We start from the raw sequence: 19,075 nt of genomic DNA, 5'->3' as shown, positions 1-19,075 counted from the left end.
TTTCCACACGCAATGTCCTGGGTCTTTCAATGACAACAACGCTCCCAACGCATTCCTTAGCTGTCACTTCACCTGCGTCGTCCGCGGCGCCATTTGGCTTTTGACGTGGTTGCGCGCCAGCCACGCCAGCCGCCCTCCCCCGATCCCCACCGAATCCCGCTGGCGCGCGCCGACCCCCTCCTCGCAGTGGTTTCTCCTGTAGCTCCCCTGGGCTCGGCGGCCAGTAGTGCTGCCCGCCGAGCCGCCGCTTCGCCCCTCTCCTCTGGGTGGCCCCCGAGCGCGGCGGGCTCTCAGTCGGCCCGGGAAGGTGAGGCGTGCGGAGGCTGCTGCGGAACTTGGCGCCTCCCGCAGCGCCGGCCCGCGGAGTCCCGGAGCCCAGACAAAAGAGGCGGCGGGCGCAGGAAGGCGCGGGCGGCGGCGGCGCGGGGCGATGGCCGCGCGAGGAGGCCGGGCGCTGCTGGCGCTGTGCGCGGCACTGGCCGCCTGCGGGTGGCTGCTGGGCGCTGGAGCCCAGGAGCCCGGGGCGCCCGCGGCAGGCATGAGGCGGCGCCGGCGGCTGCAGCAGGAGGATGGCATCTCCTTCGAGTACCACCGTTACCCTGAGCTGCGCGAGGCGCTGGTGTCCGTGTGGCTGCAGTGCACCGCCATCAGCAGGATCTACACGGTGGGGCGCAGCTTCGAGGGCCGGGAGCTCCTGGTCATCGAGCTGTCCGACAACCCCGGTGTCCATGAGCCTGGTAAGAGCGCTGCACCCTGTCGTCTCTGGGGCGTCTCGGAGGACCGCAGAGGCTTGGACCGGTGGCGGTGGGGGCAGGGGGGAAAAAGGTGGGCCCAGGGGTGCCTTTTGGGAAAGGGCGCCTGGGGTGGAAGGTACAAGTGGAGGGAGGGATGCAGATGGACATGAACCTGACCTAGAGCGTTGCGGGTTGCCGGCTTCCCCATCTCTGCGGTCCTTCCTGTCCCCCCCACCCCCAACCCCCGCCTTGCGCCCACCTCCAGCCCTTAGTTCACCCTTGGTGAGCATGGGCCCGGGAGGCGGGAGGGGTGGAGGTAGGAGCGCGGAGCACGCAAATCCGCACGCCCGCAAAACCGGGCGGTCACTCTCACTCTGTTGCACCAAAGACCAGAGAGAATAATTGAGAATCCTCAGAGAGGAAGTCGACCTTCCTTGCAGACAAGAGTTAGAAAGGTAAGGTGCAGAAGTCAGGGACTTAGAGGAAACGAGGAAGAGTCCTTGCTCATTTGTTTCCTCATTTCCAGAGGACAAGCTTGTTGGGTCCGGCAGGCTCTGCATACCCGTCCCTACCTGTAGGTGCGTATTAGGTATGCGCGCTGCTGTGGGTGCCCCAGCAACGTGAACGATATCTGCAGCACTGGGTGGTGGTGTGTGCAGACACATAGGTCTTCCCGCCAGGGTGGAAAAGTGGCCTCTGACAGGCATTTCCATTCTGAAACTGCATACGGCCTAAGGAAAAAAGGAATATCCCATTTTCTTTGCTTTAGCCAGTTGAGATGAGTAGTTTGTGACCGGGTTTTTATTTCAACTGATGTTCCCATATAGCCATCTTATGCATCTTCCTTCTGAATGTGTTAAGACACGTTTTATTTATGTTAAATGTGATTTATTTGGTATTAATAAATGGATTTAAAAATATTCTTGGGTCTTTTTTTTCATTATGCTTCTGCTCTTTGGAAATGATGTAACTCTTCAAACGATATAAGGCCTGGTCTTCTGATAGTAAAGGTACTGTTAAAATAATCTGGGCTAATAACAGTAGCATAGGATGCTTGATTTTTTTTTTTTTAATGACAGAGAAAGCTAGAAAATAGACTAAAAATTCTCAATGTAGGGCCAGAATAGTTTTATAATGATATTTAGGAATCAAACTGGAAAAATATTAAAATAAGTGATGAATAGAGACTCTTTGATCTTCAAATGCAGAGTGTATGGGTTGATCAATAATAAATCTTCAAACAGGAAACTTTTCTTACCTTCAACTAATATGAGGGAAAAGGTTTGTATAAGCTTGTTGTCAAACCCTAAAATGAGATCCTAGAAAACATTTTATGTAGTGAGGTCTAGCAGGACTCAGCATGTAGACTTAGAAAGTTTGAAGATTTGTTTCATACTGTTCTCTGAAGTTAAAGAAAAATTAAAAATGTGACGACTCCATTTCAATTATTTCAAATAACCAAAGTCATGGCATCCTAGGCACAGATAAAGCTAATCTAAATATTTGTGATTCTCCTGCTGCCTGCTTACTTAGAACCCTTTGTTGTTCTACTATTAGAGATTGCTCCTTGGAATGTATTACACTGTTTCTTCAAGATTATGTGAAAGTTAATGTTAACTTTTTTGTTTTGTTTCAAGTTAAATAAAATTCTAAAGTGATATTACTGTTAGGATGCAATATGCTTTTGGAGATGAAAACAATAGTTCTTTTGCTTCAATACCTGGAATGTATAGTCTTTCAAGATTTGCGGAGTTCTCTTTTAGATTGCAAACACTATGAGGGGGGACGGCGCCTGCACACGTAGCCTGAATCAGGCACGCCGCAGGTACTCAACACACATTATGGAAAAAATGAAATCAGTCATTAGCTGAATAAAACAGTGTTTTAAAATAAAATGTTTTATTCCTCATAAAGACAAACATCTCCCTCCACCCCGATTTAATTCATCTTACAAAAGTGAACTCAAATGTTTTACATTATGTGCTTTATAGTTCTTTGTTAAATGAAGGGAACTTTAAATACATGGTTACTTAATAACAAAATACAAATGTCTATCCATTGTGTTTTTTATTTTTTTATTATTATTTTTAAGTAGACTCCATACCCAATATGGGGCTGGAACTCACGACCCCCAAGATCAAGAGTTGCATCCTCCACTGATTGAGCCAGCCAGGCGCCCCTATCCCTTGTATTTTTATTTATTTTTTATCTTTTTAAGATTTTATTTATTTACTTGAGAGAGAGAGGGAACCAGAGAAAGCATGAGTGGAGGGGTAAAAGAAGAGGGAGAAGCAGACTCCCCGCTGAGCAGGGAGCCCTATTCGGGGCTTGAATCCAGGTCCCTGGGATCATGACCTGAGCGGAAGACAGACGTTTAACCTACTGAGCCAGCCAGGCACTCCTATCCATTGTATTTTTAAAGGTAGAAATAAAGTATGATGAACCAACACTAAAAAGCCGCAAGGGTGATTTTTCTCTCCATCACTTTATAAGAGGAGATAAGTAGGTTAGAAATTTTCAGTGAACTAGTGTTAACAAACAAGATTCAAGAGTAAATTTTAGAGATCTTATTGGCTCTATTCGCCGATTCATGAATGGTTCAGTATCCACTCTAGCAGAGAGAAAGGAGCTCCGAGGAGCTGTACAAAATGAAAAACTTTAATAGGCAAAAGGGAGCGGGAACAAGAAAGTTATACTAGGCAAAAAAAGCAGATTGATTATTGTAAGCTTACTTTCCTTTAGGGAATGGCAGGGATCTATCAGGCAGAATCCCTAACTAGTGCTGATCAGGTGATTCCTAAGTGACTGGTTTAAGCTTCCATTTCTGGGACAGTTAAAACTACAAGTAAGTTCGGGGCACCTGGGTGGCTCAGTCGTTGAGTGTCTGCCTTCAGCTCAGGTCATGATCCCAGGGTCCTGGGATGGAGCCCACATCGGGCTCCCTGCTCAGCAGGAAGCCTGCTTCTCCCTCTCCCACTCCCCCTGCTTGTGTTCCCTCTCTCGCTGTGTCTCTCTCTGTCAAGTAAATAAATAAAATCTTAAAAAAAAAACAAAACCTGCAAGTAAGTTCAGTCTCTGATGTGGAGCTTAGCATAAGCGACTCCACCTTGGGCCTGTTGTCTTATTTCTAAAATTAGTAAATAGGTCTGATTAGTATATAAATTTGATAGTACTGTATAAATTAACTTTTTAGGAAGTTGGAGAGTATTCACCATTCTTAAATGATTTTCAAATTCCTTCTAGAGTTAAATATTTTAAGAAATGAAAAAGGAATATCCACACTTCTTCTGAGGTAGAAATGGATGCATTCAGTGTTTTTTTGAGCACCCCACACTCTAGGTGGGCCAAGTTCTAGGCACTGTGCAGTGATACACAAGCTAGTCCTTGCCCTCTGGGGAATTGAGAAATAGGAGTTGGAAGGGCAGTATGAAGGCTGCAAGAACAGTGTGGGAGGACTGGAGAAAGGACACCGGGGACATTAGGTTATTGAAGACTGGATGACAAGAAGGCAGGAAATGTGCAGTTACTGGAATTTACCATTGCCAGTGCAGCTTGAACAGATGTATGTTTTAACAGAGACCCCTGCATCTAGGGGCAGTGTCTTAACTGTTTTTCACCTCGTAAGTATCTGCTTTTTTGTTTGTTTGAAGTAGTATTTCTGATTAAGCTAGTAGGAAATAATATTTGGCTTAACAAAATCATTTACTTGATTAAAACTTTGATCAACTTGCCCCTATTCATTTTACCTTCCAGTAAGAGAGAGGTGTCAAGTTTATTAGTTTTCTTAATCAAAATTCTTTTACTGGAGGTGCCTGGGTGGCTCATTCGTTTAAGCGTCTGCCTTTGGCTCAGGTCATGATCCAGGGTCCTGGGATTGAGCCCCACATTGGGCACCCTGCTTCTCCCTCTCCCTCTGCTCTCCCCAACCCCCCCATGTTGTGCTCTCTCACTCTCGTTCTCTCTCAAATAAACAAAATCTTCATTAAAAAATTCTTTTTCTGAACTTTAAAAAAGGTAGCTACTGTCTAAGTATTTAGTTAGCATAATAGAAGAGCTCTCCCAAAACAAAACATCTATACATAAAGCTTTCCTTGTGGTAGACCGGGCAAGTGAGAGGCTTACTTGGTTAAATTGGCAGGTTAGGGATGGAAGGTATTCGTTCTCACCACCAGCTCTCTTCCTGAGCAGAAAGAAGTGATCATCATACTTGAGTGGTACTAGGCTGTGGCCGGAGCTGAAACTTACGTACTGAAAATGATTTGTTTGGTCAGATAGTCTACATATGAATTCATCCAAAGGGAAAGAAAATTCCATTTTGAATTGATCTGCAAGGAATATCCATGCCTATTCTGTCCTGGCACTGTAGGAATCAACTTGACTCTAGACTAGCTGAATGCTGGGTCTCAGTTATTATTTTGTATCTCTTGGAGACCTGAAAAATTGGATTGGAGAAGGGTTGTGGGTAGCTGCCATCCTCAGTTAGAACTGCAAGTGGTCCTGGAAGCAGTCTCATCTCACACTTTGTGAGTCTGGACCCCTGATGCGAGAGTAGGATGAGGGCTGGCTAAGATTGAGTCTCTGTCAAACTGGGCTCTTGGCTGATTCTAGATGCTCAGATGTGTTCCCTTAGATAGGATACTTGCCAGGCCTCATCATGTTCCTTATTTTTCTTCCTGTTTGCTTATATCTTATACTTTTAAAATATTTCTGCGCATAGGGACTCAAGTTCTCAAACCCAAACATATGCTGTCCTAGGAATGCATATCCATCATTACAATACTCATAAAAGAACCTGTATTAATTTATGTCTAAACAATGGAATCTGTTTTCCCAGACCAGTCCTCCCAGAATTAAACGGGAGTTAAGATCAGTTTATTTAAAACATGAATTCTTTAACATGTAGTTTAAGATTGCTTTTGGGAAGCAAGTCTGATTTATAGCTAAAATGCTATCTTAGAAACATTCTTTAGAGCATAGATTTTTCTCTTTCAAAGGCTGGAATGATTATTTTGGACCTATTCCTTCCAAAATCTGTTAAAATTTAAAGTGTATGAATGCCAGTACGTATTTGCCAAATATTGTGATGGAACATTTAATGTTGGCAAAATTTCTATACAAATAAAAAAAAGAGGGGATTTTGATTATTTTGTATGACCTGTTTCATACCAGATTAGTATGTTACGTATTAGTGGGAAATGCTTATAACTGAGTAACACCTTACAGTTGGTGAACATAGATGTTAGATTCTGGAGAAGGATCTAGATGTGTACCACATATGGTCAAGGGTTATTTTTAGACCTGAGTGAGTCATTGCAGCTCTTGCCAGAAATTGTGTATTTGATTGACTTGTGATTGGCTTATGGAAGAGAGGAAATGGGCCTGGCCTCTAACATTATATCCTGTGCTCAGGCAAAGTACCAGCTTTCTATGGAAACCAATTTGAGAGATAGCAAAGGAATCATCTGCCAGCATCTTATTTATTGGCATAGCATGGGGGTGAAATCCCCACCTTGGCAGTCCCTTCCTTTGGGAAAGATATTTTTGACAAATAGAAAAATAATCCCTCTAAGGGGTGACATATAACCCAGTCTTTCCCAAAGTATGTTCAATGGAACATTAGTTCAGCTTGGTTTGAGAAATATTAGGTAAACAAAACTAAATAGGTTTGTTTATTGCACACCTTATCAGAGACCTTGAATGAGCAAACCTGTATTTTAAATCTCCAAGTTAGATATATAATACATAGTATTTTCCAATCGTTTTTCCCCATGGGACCCCACCTTTTTTTTTTCGAGGAACTTATTTTGGAACTAGTATTTCATTAGTTTGAGAAACAGAGCATTAGCATGTTATCATTCATTAATATATTATGCAGGATTAATTGGACAATTCTGTAGCAGAGAGACTCATACAAGGAGTTCCTCAGTGGTGGAGAGCATATGGCTTCTGTTTTTTTCCTCCCTTAAACAGCTAGTATAGCGATTTGTGTAAATTCTTAAGATAGGCTTATTGACTTGAGAACATGGTCCTGAGGCAATCAGGCATAGGACAGATCATTTTGATAGGAAAGATTAAAGTATCAAGTGCATCCCAGTTCCTTTATTGGTAAGTAGCTTTATGCTTTTAACTTCTGTTTACCTGTTTTTCTTATCTATAAAATAGGAATACTTAAAAACTCATGACCTCCCAGCTGTGAGGCTGAAGCAGTATGGCATACAGAAAATAATTCCATGAAGTTGCTTGCATCTAGTTATTAAGAAGATGGGCTCATTTGTTAATTTTTTTTCTGCACTTTCAGTCGATCTGGAAAACGTGCTCCATTGGCTTTGCCCACTTGGAGCGGCCTCCTTGGTGGTGTTGGCCGTCACATGGGAGCTCTACATGTTTACCTGTTCTGATGGACGGCCCCCAAGGACTTTTCCCCTCTTATCACTGTTTCTTGTTTGCACATGGTTGCCTTTCCTCGATTTTTTAAAACGTGAGGCATTCCTGCTTCTCTTCAGTTTTATATCTTAATTTGCTTCATTCAGTAGGAACAGTGAACATGGGTGTTTGAGAATGTCTTTACGGTTATTTGTTCATGGAGCTAAATAAATCCAGGGCCATTCCAAGATTTACTTTGGCAAACTAACTTATTTTTCCAAAAAATTTATAATGAAACTGCTCAGGTCCTGACTACTTTATTCTTTTACAGCCTCAGTGTAAGTGAAAGCTCTTTAAAACCTCCTTCCTCACCCCTCCCTAATTTTCTTACTCCTATTTCTTTGTTTTCCAGAGTTCTTTGAAGAGCTATCACGTAAAGGTTTCTACTATATGCACTGATGTCCGGGGCCTTTTGTTCAAACCCTGTCTCTTCCTATTTTTAAAATTGCTCTTGGGTGAATTACTTAACTGCTCTGTAAGTCCTAAATTTGTCACCTCTGAAATGACAATAATGTGATGATTCAATGAAGTAGTAAATATAAAGTCCTTAGTTCAACATGTCAACAATTATTACCTCTATTATGGTCTTTCCCAATGTCGGTCTAAATGCTCCCCAGTAGACTGTGAACTTTTTGTGGTCACGGATGGTGTTTATCCCAAACGTTTAGTACTCTGTGTAGGACATAGTGGCCACTCAGGGAACGTTTGTGGGATAAATGAAATTTCTCAAACAGGCCAAAAATGTGCATCACAAAACAAAGCTGTATTGAAGGTCAATGTTGATTTTATGCCTGGTGGCATACCGGCAGTATGATCACAAGAAAAGATAGAACTGGTATTTTTCTTATGTATATACTTCTGTTCTATTGTGATGCATCCAGTTTTGCATAATGGAGAGAAATCCACCCACATTATCAGTGATGGCTTGTTGTGTTTGTTGTCTGCTACAACTGGACTCTTCTCTTGAGACATTTTAGAAAATTAGGTGGCATTTTAAGCATTAACTGAAAGTTCTAAAGATAAACAGTAAAAATGTACTTAGTAAAATTTTTGACCTTTAGAAAATCTGCATGAGCCCTTTAGTGTTGTGTCCTAAGAACTGTGTGCTCCTTTGAACGTGGAAGGCATACATCCCAGGTTTTAATCTTCCCTTCCCTCGTGAAATGGCATTCAAATCATGCCCCTGCAAATGCCATAGAGGAGGAGGTTTATCTGAAAGCCAGCTGATGGGTCAAAAGAGCTCATATTTGAAATACGTTTAAATTTACTCTTTCCTTCCCTTCCCTTCTTGTTAATTACAGGAATTGCTGCCAGTCCATTCTTCTGAATGTTTCTCTTTCTTTCAAAATTCAGGATATGGTGTTTTGTAGGCAATCCAGCCACCAGCTCTTTCTAACAAAATGTGGCTTCAGAGAAGATCCTGTCTGTGTTACCATTGTCTTATTATTTTCAAATGATTACCTACGTCTTTAAATGTCTTCAAATAGTAATCCTTGAAGGATCAGGTGGCTTGCGTAGAGTGTTACAGAGCTAACTCTTAAATGAGAAATGAATGAATTATAATAATAAACTCAGCAACAATTCTCCACTGCCAGTAAATATTTTGTGTTTTTATTTTTATTTTATTTTTTTAAAGATTTTTTAAAAATTTATTTGACAGAGAGAGACACAGCGAGAGAGGGAACACAAGCAGGGGGAGTGGGAGAGGGAGAAGCAGGCTTCCCGCGGGAGCAGGGAGCCCGATGTGGGACTTGATCCCAGGACCCTGGGATCATGACCTGAGCTGAAGGCAGACGCTTAACGACTTGAGCCACCCAGGCGCCCTATTTTGTGTTTTTAAATAGAAGTCTGTTTACTATAGTAAAGTCACTGCCGAGCATCATAGTTCTACTATAATAATAACAATAATAATACCTCTCATTTTTAAGACATTTGCTTTCAATGAAGACTAATTATTTAAAAAATGGATACAGATCACTCATTTTAAAAAAATGAGACTAAATATAACCTTTAACTTAAATCCAGGTTCCTAAAATAATCCCTTGCTGTTCAGGGAATTGGGAAAAACAACAATTATCTCATATATTTGCATATTCAGGCAAACACTCAAATGTTCACATCCCAGAATGGTGCTATCTGGTTGGACTACCCAGTTTCTCTTACTACATTAAATTATTCAAAACCAGAAAATCTTCTCTTTACTACACAGCTGCTATTCACTGCCACTGTCCATTTTTTTCCCCCAAGAAATATTTTGTTTCTGGAGCTCAGCTCAACATCTAGCACAAATCATAAGCTTGACCATGAGTTCAGGGTAGGAAAGGCTCAATATAAATGTTGGGCTGTCACCTCCCTGACCAAAATTCTGAATACCTTTTTTCTTTTTCTTTTTCTCTTTCTTTTTCTAGCCAAGGGGTAGTTTTAAAAATGGCCTTTTCTCATAACCATTATAAAAAATTGCTATGTAACATTCCAAGATGAAGGCAACTTTCCAAGATGAAAAGAGAATTTAGGCTTTTGTCAGTGTAGTTCATATTTTTAATTTAATTTAGAGAATATTTACTGAATACCCACTATGTATATGCTATTTTATTTTCTCTGCCAATCACCCTTTCAGGCAGTTCCTTCGCATATCTTGAAATGAGTTATTTAATTTCTTGACTTGGATTCACCTTTAAAAAAAAGATTTATTTATTTGAGAGAGAGAGAGAGAGGGTGCACAAGTAGGGGGAAGGGCAGAGGGAGACAGAGAAGCATACTCCCCATTGAGTGCATAGCCTGACTCAGGGCTTGATCCCATGGCCCTGAGATCATGACCTGAGCCAAAACCAAGAGTCAGACACTTAACTGAGACACCCAGGCACCCCCTGGATTCACTTTTCCACACATGTTGAGCTTAATTTACATACTGTAAACCACTGGGCATGTTACTTCATTCTGTATAAAATGTGTGCTCCATATAGATGCAAGGGTCGAAGAGCTCCCTATTCTGTTCTTGATGTAGCAAGCCTAAAAACAGTATCTGTAGGGGAAACTACTGGAAATGTTAGACATTTGCAAAATAAAATGTCTTCTGTCCTTTTTTGGTGTGTTTTAGGTGCAGTGTGGGCCATATGTTTTAAAGTACAGTCTTACTGAAATAGTTTCATTTGTCTCTGTGACATTGTTCAGCACAGATCCTTATTTATTTATTTATTTATTTATTTATTTATTTATTTATTTAAAGTTTCTGAGAAGGAACCAGTCTCATTCACTGTGGGAACTCAGTAAATACTAAGCCAGACTCTTCCCATAATCAGCTTTATGGGAATTAAGTTAACAGACTTTTATGAAACTGCGCTAACTTTACACAGTCAATAGGAGCTTTATAGTGCTCACCCAAAGAGAAATCTGCTTATTGTATTTTCTCAAGAGTCAAATTCAGTTTTTGGAAAATGCTAAAGCAATACAAAATATAGATAATTCTCATGTGAATATTGTATGGATGTATAGTGAATGATACTATATAGACTAATAGACTAAAATACCATATAGACATAGGTTTTGTCTAGATGATGGCAAAATAATCATGAGTGGAGCTATCATTTTAAATTATTTTAACTTTCAAATTGGCTTATTTATATTTATAGATTTCAGTTGGATCTGTAAAATAGCCTTCATTTTCCTTGTTTTTACTCCCACCCATAGCTACTATCAGGAAATAAAGAGTCTTCTCTTTTATCTAAGTGACTTATTAAAAAAAAGTCTTGGGGTGCCTCACTGGCTCAGTTGGCAGAGCTTGCAATGGTTGAGTTTGAGCCCCACAGTTGAGGGTTGAGATTTCTTAAAAATAAAATCTTAAAAGTCTTTTTTCAAAAGCTTTCTTCTTTCAGGAAGTTTTCTTGAGTTATTGTTGCTTTCTCCAAATCTGGTCAGATGTTCCACCAGGGTTTTAAATAGTTGGCCAAATTTGCCTTTCCGTTTATGAGGATTCTAACTAGATCCCCTCTGAGGTAGGTTTGAAGAACCTCACTGGTTAATGTGGTCCCACATTTTCTCCTCTTCCTTTCTTCTGTGGATATTAAAATAGAGTAGTCATCTGAATGACAGTTGAGAGGCTTTTGTCTGTGAACTTTGGGTTGTAAACATGAAGGGATGTGTACATACTCATTTACTTCATAGCTCCCCATCTCTTTGTAAACAACCTCATGGATCCTACATGAACCGATTTTCCATACCTGCTACAGGTGAGGAATTGGAGAATATATATCTTTATGGGAACTTAAAGATGCAGAAAGAGTCTGCCTAAAGTTGAAAAAAAAAGCATTTAAAAGAAAAATTAAAAAAGTAAATTTGTTTTTTAAGATTTTGTCACAAATGATCTTAATTAATCCCCTGTAGAAATGCACATAAATTGCTGTTATTTATGTATGAGGAAGGACTTAGCAAATATATTAAGAATAGTTAACTATAAAAAGGACAGTAACTTGAGGAGTTTATTTTTTAAGATCAAGACCCTGAGATCAAGAGTCACATGCTCTACCGACTGAGCCAGCCAGGCACCCCTCAAGGGGGTTATTTTTAAGAAGTGTAATGGGGCTGCAGAAGGAACAATCTGAGTCCTTAATAGGCACATTGGGTTAAGTCTATACTGCCTTTGTTTATCAAACAGAGATAGCCTATTATCACCTCTACAAAAAAAAGCCAAATTTTCCTGGCTGTCATGTCCTTAGCACTCTTCTTTTACGACAAAAATCAGAGTAATAAAATGAAGTCTCAAAAATATAGTTGTATATTCAGTTACAAGGTAATAATGTAAATTATTGCTTGTGCTGAAGTTTTCCTTCTCTCTAGACGGCCAGCCTTCTTGCTAATTTCTTAATTGACAAATATACTAAAACTGTTAGAAGGTTGTTGTGATGTATAACCATTTATAAATTAAATTGTATAAGGTTATCTGGCATGTAAACATTATTAAAATGTCACTAAAATATAAATGAACAAATCCAACATCTAATGAAAATCATAATTTCCTTAAATTTAGGGCCCATCATATAATGTCAGTGCTTAATTTTCAAAGTGGCCAAATTATAAAGTGATGTGTCCTTCCCTTTTTAAAAGAGAGGTTTCCTAACTTGTCTGTCTTCTTCTGGAACCAGGATTGCGACTGCACATTTCAGTGGGGACTCTTTGGTGTGTTGGGTCCATAGTAGTTTCTCAGTGCAGTGTTGAAAATGATGAATGAATGAATGAATGAATACCTCAGAATGAATAACACATCTATTAGATACAGTTTTACACCCTTTGCCAAACCATTGACTGTGGCCATGGAAGTACATTCTGTTCTCCACTGCAGGGCAAATGTTTTAGCAATGCACAATTCTGCCATCTCTGTGACCTTGAGGACATCTCTGCCAGGTTTACTGCTGTATCCACAGTGCCTGGCATGTGCGTCTGATCACAGGTTGGATCTGATGTTAATGCTCCACTGTAGACTGGTCTTGTTTCTTGTTCTGGTCCTTTCTATACAGAGCCTTGACTTTGTGTTGCCTGCTTTCCATATTGTGTTGAGCGACATCACTCTGGCTGCTTTCTTGTATCAGAACCAAAGTGCTGATTGCAGAGGGCTCTTAGTCATCAGGAGGATGACCATGGAAGTTGTGACCAAAAGATCAAAGCTACGAGTGATATTTAACATGCAATTGAATACTGTTTCAATATTTGTAAGAGTTGTGTGGTCCTATCAAACAGGATGATAATGAAAAGAAGGAAACTATCTTTGAAACAGGATGGAAGTTACTTAGGGATATGGGTAGGGATATGGGTAAGTCATCATTGCTTTCTTCTTTAAGTTTTGCAGTTCATGAAATAGAAATTATTACAGTGGCTCAACATGGCAGTTGAGGTGGTGAGAAAAATTGCCTCAAATATCTTCAGCTTTGGATGTCACATTTGACCAGAACTTCAGTCATCTGTGGTGGTAACCCCCAACATTACCCACATTTCTTTGGGCAGATAACCCCAAAACAGTGTGGCTTGACATAGCTGTTTCCCTTTGGAGTAAGAATCGTAAACCTTAAGGAGATTTAGAAATAATTTATGTATTATTGGGGTTTTAAGTGCTTTTAAAACTTAAACTGTTTAATAAAATCTGGTAGATTCCAATGTCTAAAGATTAGCCTTGTAATTCCAATAGGAAAATGTGTCAATTATGATTTTTAAGCTGAAATTTTAACAAGTTTGTAAACTGTATTAGAACATTGAGAGAACTTGAGAATCATCATGTATGGGGCAGGGGGTAGGAGAAATGGGCGAACTGTTTTGTTTAGTTTAAATAAAATTAAAAGAAAGAGTGACCATGTACATTTAATGTATTAGATTTACCATATTATTTAAGAAGTTAGGAGTGTTTGTCAGTCAGTCAAATAAGGGACTTAAAAAGAAAATTAAATATATTAAATTTATTTTCACAGTTTGAAATTTTTAAGACAATTTAGTGAAGTGACCAAATTTCCCTTTAAGGTCAGATTATAGAATCTGCTGGATTTGCAAATGCATCAATATGACTTGTAAACTGAACTTAAATGCTAATGGAATAACTAGGATTTTGAATTTATAATTTGTACCTCTACTAAGTTGAATGTTGAATTAAACCAAGTTAAATTCTAAATTTTTTTTATTCCCATAAGTCACTCTCTAAGGCATCAGAAAGCTTGCATTTAACATTAGTTTCTGCATGCAGTGGCTCAGAGCTTAGTCCCCTGAAAGAATTTTTGCTTCCAAATTCAGGAGCTGCAGGAGATTTTGGAGGTGTTGAGCATTTGCAAAATATCTGATAAACTGCTTCCTTCTATGTGTTAATGCATGGGAAAGATTCTATAAACTCTCCTTAAATTTACTTTCTCCAAATTAGAACAACCTCTGGGCTGAGTGTTGCTTGGAAGAGTCTCCCCAATATATATCGGGCATTCGGTTGATTCCAGTGTTCCACTGTCCACTGTCGTGTATGGGATTAAAAGAGTTTAATGTTTTCATATCTGTGAGTGATACACAATTTTACTGTACCTCTCAAATCCATTTCAACAACTAATTTTCTCTCCCCTGGTCACTGTGGACTGAACTGGAGAACCTTCATTAAAAGAGTATAATAATTTTACTTCTGTGTCTAAATTGGCGGTCTGTATGTTGAGGACAACTCTAAGCCTTGCACTAGCTGTAAAAACTGTGAACTATGTGTTAGTTATTTTTAATATTTCTGAGACCCTTTTTTCCATTATTTTTAGACTTCTGGGTATGCTTTTTTATTGTTGATTCAGATTGCTGGATAGATGGGAGTTGGGGGTACTTGATACTGTTCTAATAAACATTTCTGCTTCTGTTTTGACTCTACTTCAATTTGCACAAACTGTATCCAAAAAATTACATGTAACTCCCAGGAACATTAAGTATTTTTTCCTGAGTAGTTTTAAAACTCTTATCATTGGTGCTGTTGGTATTTTAACATTGAAGCTGAGCCACTGATTGTTAGAATTTCAATGACCTGTGTGGGCAGGGAGAGGGAATGAATGAGAGTGTGTTTCCTAAATGAATGTACAGAAAGGTGAGACTGGCTGCGATTTCCCCCAGAATTCATAGAATAGAGTTAATATATTTATGGGCTCTGTAAAGACAGCAACATAAGCAAAGCATTTATACCCCTGCCAACTTTTCCAAGAGGACAAGAAGGCTCTCAGTTTACAACATACCACCTTTTCCATGATCTCAGTTCCCAGACCAAGGTAACAAGACCTTTATTATCAAAAAGGCCCTACTAACAACTTGCAGGTATAAATCACCCTAATTGGACAACTAAAGACATTCAATCACAAGGCATTTAGAAATACCCGATAGAAGTGCTTTTACACCACTTCACATTTGGAAGTCAAACTCTGGGTAGTAGAGGTCAGTAATTGATGTGCATCTTTTATTACTGCTCTTCCTTATATCTGTATCTCTAATGGACCTCGTTAATGATAAGCAGGTACTCGCTCTATGACCGACGTTCTGCAAATTGAAGAGATACTTACAAAAGGGAGCAAGAAACAACAGTATTTTACCAAGTACTTAATGTGAAGTATTGACTCAAATTCTGCAAGGAGTTGAGAGAGAAATCATGAAGGACTTTCAGAAGGAGGGGGATTTGAGCAGGTCTTAAAGTGAATCACATATGGAAAGTAGAAGATATATGCCAGTATGAGATTATTCTTGTCTCTCTCTTTACTGCCCCTGTTAGTGGTGATATATAAGTCTTCAGTAACGGTTGTGACAGATAATTACATTAACATGTGAAATGTCCACCTTGTTAGAGAGAATATAATGTTTGGGGTGTTGTCCCTTGGGGTCAATTTCCCTCCCCAGGAGGATAAAACAATTTGGGATGGAGCTTATGCTAACATTATATATTATAACGTAATGTATGTGTATATAATATAACATATACAAGATGTAACATAGTATGTATATATTTATATATACGTTATATATAACATTTCATATAAATTAAGCATATAAAATGATATTGTTATATTAGATATCATATAATTATACTAAGCATATAATATATATTATATTGTAATAAGCAACAATTGATTACCTGTATTTTTTCACCTCTATGTAGCTATTACTGGACACTCCCTAAAAGTTATGGAGTAAAAAGATGTTAAGTAATTTTGATTTTGTTGGGCTAATTTCCCGCAGTTAGATATAGCTCAATTATATTTGACTATACATTTCAAAAACTATCCTTAACAACAAATAAAAACAACACAAAAAAATGATGTACTTTGATATTGAAGAGAATTCAGCCCATGGCTTTTCTTCATGCATTGGCAGACATTCCAGAACTTTCATCCAGATGCATTTGTGTAACATTTGAATAATGATCATGTAGTTTGTCGGATGCTTTTGGGAGAGAAATTCACTATGCAGAAATATTTAGTATTTAACTAATTTTTCAAATTATAGGTTTTTGATTAGAGTAAAATTATTTTAAATTGCTCCTAATGTTAAACCCAGTCTTTATTAGTGTTACATAGAATTGTGAAACGGAATCATATAATTTTTTTTTTCCTATCTGGAAAGAACACTCTCATTTTATAGATGATTACATTGTGCTCCAGAGAGAGATTAAACCACCTCCTTAAGCTTTTGTAGCCTAGGAGGCCTAGAACCCATTTCCTGATAGACAGTTGGGCTTTATTTTTAGAGTATTTCCCATAACAATGTATACAGAAAGGGTCATTAACATAACTATTTCTTATGTGGCCATTGAGGGTCAGGAGTTCTCTGCATGGACTGAAGCCTGGGAGGGAGTTTATAAGAATGTAACTTATCAGTGTTTTCAGTTCCTTACAATAGAGTTTCCTGCCTGTGTGCTGTTAAATGGGTATGGGTGTGCTGAAGGTGGATAGACAAGGCCTGGGGTGGCCAAAGAGAGTGTGTTAAGTGGCAAAATCAGGAAAGGATTGAAATAAATCACTTTAGCATACTCTAAGTATATGCAGAAAATGTTATTTTTCCGGGTGGGGGGCAGTAGAATCCACTCTCTAGGAAGAAACAAGCTTGTGTTGGAAGACCGCTCTGATGAACTCTTGTAAGGGCTGGGCCTTTGGTGCTGAGGAATGGGCTAAATTGAATAAAAAGGAGAGGTACATTTTCAGAGGCTGTGTGGACAGTCAGAGAGGGAGAGAAAGACTTAATGGCTGGTGGCTTAAGAGAAACTTTGGGGATGATAGAAATGTCAAATGGGGAAGTCAGCCGAATCTACTATGCTCTGTAATGCTTTGTGGAGATTACTTTGGGAGATGAGATGAGGTACTTAATCTTGCTTCAAGATGAGCCCTGGCAAAACCAGAGGTTGTCCAAGGAAGGACAGTTACATCTACATTAAAATACACTTACGAGAATTTATTAACAAAGGTCAGATATGCACAGTGCTTCCTAGACTACATAAAGGCAATTTTTTGGGAATGTAACCCAGACATCTCCCATCTCACTGCCCATTTACAGTAAAGTCTTAAGATTCCTGAGTTGTATATTCCAAATTAGAATCCTAGTCCTAGGAGAGTGTCAACACTGGGGGAGGGCCTTTGTGAGGGTATTGTGGTTCGTAAGACCACCTCAAGGTTTGTGCGTCATGTGCAGAATGAATCATATGTTGTTGGAAGTTAGGGGTGCGGAATATAAATAACTGATATTGGGTGAGGTTTCCTTTTAAAAATAGCACTTGTGTTGGCCTGTTCATGTGTCTACATTAAATTGTAATGTGAAAAAATTACTTGTGCTAAAGAGGAGGACATATTTTTTGAGAATTTTTTCAAACCAACAATCAGCACAGTTCCTTAAAGAACTTTATTTCTATATTTGTGAGTGTTTTATAAAACATTACAGTGGTAGAAGAATTATTGATATTATAGTGCATATCTAATAAATAAGCTATATTAAAAGAATAAATATTCATAGGAACTATAGGAACTATACCTGGAAAAAAGTGCCCCCTTAAATTATTGTACAGAAAATAATGGTATGCATTATTGTAAGAAGTTAAGAATATATATGAAGTATATATGGGTGAAACTTTTTTTGTTTTGTTTTTGGCCATTTGTGAGGCCCTACAAAGATGATTAGATGATAGATTCTGTTGGTAATTTACAGGCAGCATTTGGACAAGCAGTAAAAATACCAGAATCTCCAGGACCATGTTTGAGTGAGAGGGTGTGTTCTCATGAGCAGGAAATGGGCCAATAAAACAATGAAAAGACTTGAGATGATTTTGTAGTTAATTCAGGGTATTATCATATTGTTTCAGGTGAAAGTATTTGGTCTGAATTATTCAGACATTTGCTGTAATCCCCCATTTGATCTGTGCAGGGTCACTGGGCGTCGATAAGGGAGTCCAGAGCCCCGTGGGAGCGAGGCCAAGAAGAATGGGCGGGAGACAGTTCTCTGTGTGTCAAGGGTCAGTGAATAATACTGGTAATGATTTGCTCAGGCAGTTTTGTTAGCAGCTATTTCTTTGCCAAACTAATAAAAAAGTGACTTTTTAGGGTCGTTTTCCAAGTTCTCCTATAAAGATGGATTAGAATGAAGAGTGTGGACTACATTTCCTCTTGTTTCTTACTTTCTGTTAAGGATATATTCTGCTTAGAGGCTGAATAGACAGCTCAGGATTAAACTTGAAATCATAAATGCTGTGTATTCTATGTAGTTCAAAAGTTTTACATGTTATTTCACATAAGGCATTGTACAGACTCTTGGGAAATGTTTTTTTCAGAGAATGCTAACTGGACACACACAAGGCCTGTTAATGACAGAAGTACTTCAGTAGTAGAATGACTAAAAAAATTTATAGTGAAAGGTTTGTGACAACCCAGTCTTGCATGTATGGCCCAGGGACTGGGCTAATTCCAATATAAAGAAGAGTCCTCCCTTGTCTTAAGTAAATACAAACTAGATTGACTTTTTATCCAGTCAGTTATTCTAAGAATGTTGCAACTTTTTTCTCCTCAAAAGAAGAGCAATTTTTTTTTCCTCATGAAAAGGAGTTACCCACCCCACCCCCACCAATGTTCCATTCCCCTCTTTTCTCCTCCCTTCGAAGGAAAAAAGTGTGTGTGTGTGTTTATGTATGTTGAAATTTTAAATTTAGCAGAGTTTTCATGAAAAAATACTTTTTGGTTAATCAAGTGTGTTCTTTGTACTGAGGTTTTTGGTTCCTGGAAGATATATTCCATCCCACTTCTGAATTAGTTTCTGGAGTCATCTTTAACTGGGTTGAAGAATCTATCAGGGGAACTGCTGGTGTCAGACTCATCATGGTTTATGGGGTCTCACTGCTGTAGCTTCTACAGCCTAGCTTTGAGGTAGCTCTGAGAAAGTGAGCCATCAAATGTTCGACATGT

General features: G+C 39.1%; 1 protein-coding gene across 1 annotated transcript in view; it reads left to right on the top strand.

The window, feature by feature from the left end:
- Positions 1-430: 430 nt before the first annotated feature.
- The window catches only part of CPE (carboxypeptidase E), a 121,356-nt gene continuing 102,711 nt past the window's right edge, over positions 431-19,075 (top strand). The window contains exon 1 of the mRNA XM_028104428.2: positions 431-737. Within this exon, the coding sequence (XP_027960229.1) occupies positions 431-737 (307 nt within the window). The remainder of the gene's footprint in view (positions 738-19,075) is intronic.

The sequence above is a fragment of the Eumetopias jubatus genome, unplaced genomic scaffold (assembly GCF_037043125.1).
Source record: "Eumetopias jubatus isolate StellerSeaLion01/CBP00866 unplaced genomic scaffold, mEumJub1_p1.0 scaffold_2, whole genome shotgun sequence".
In the NCBI taxonomy this organism is placed as follows: domain Eukaryota; kingdom Metazoa; phylum Chordata; class Mammalia; order Carnivora; family Otariidae; genus Eumetopias; species Eumetopias jubatus.
This window is presented reverse-complemented; position numbering and strand designations above follow the sequence as displayed.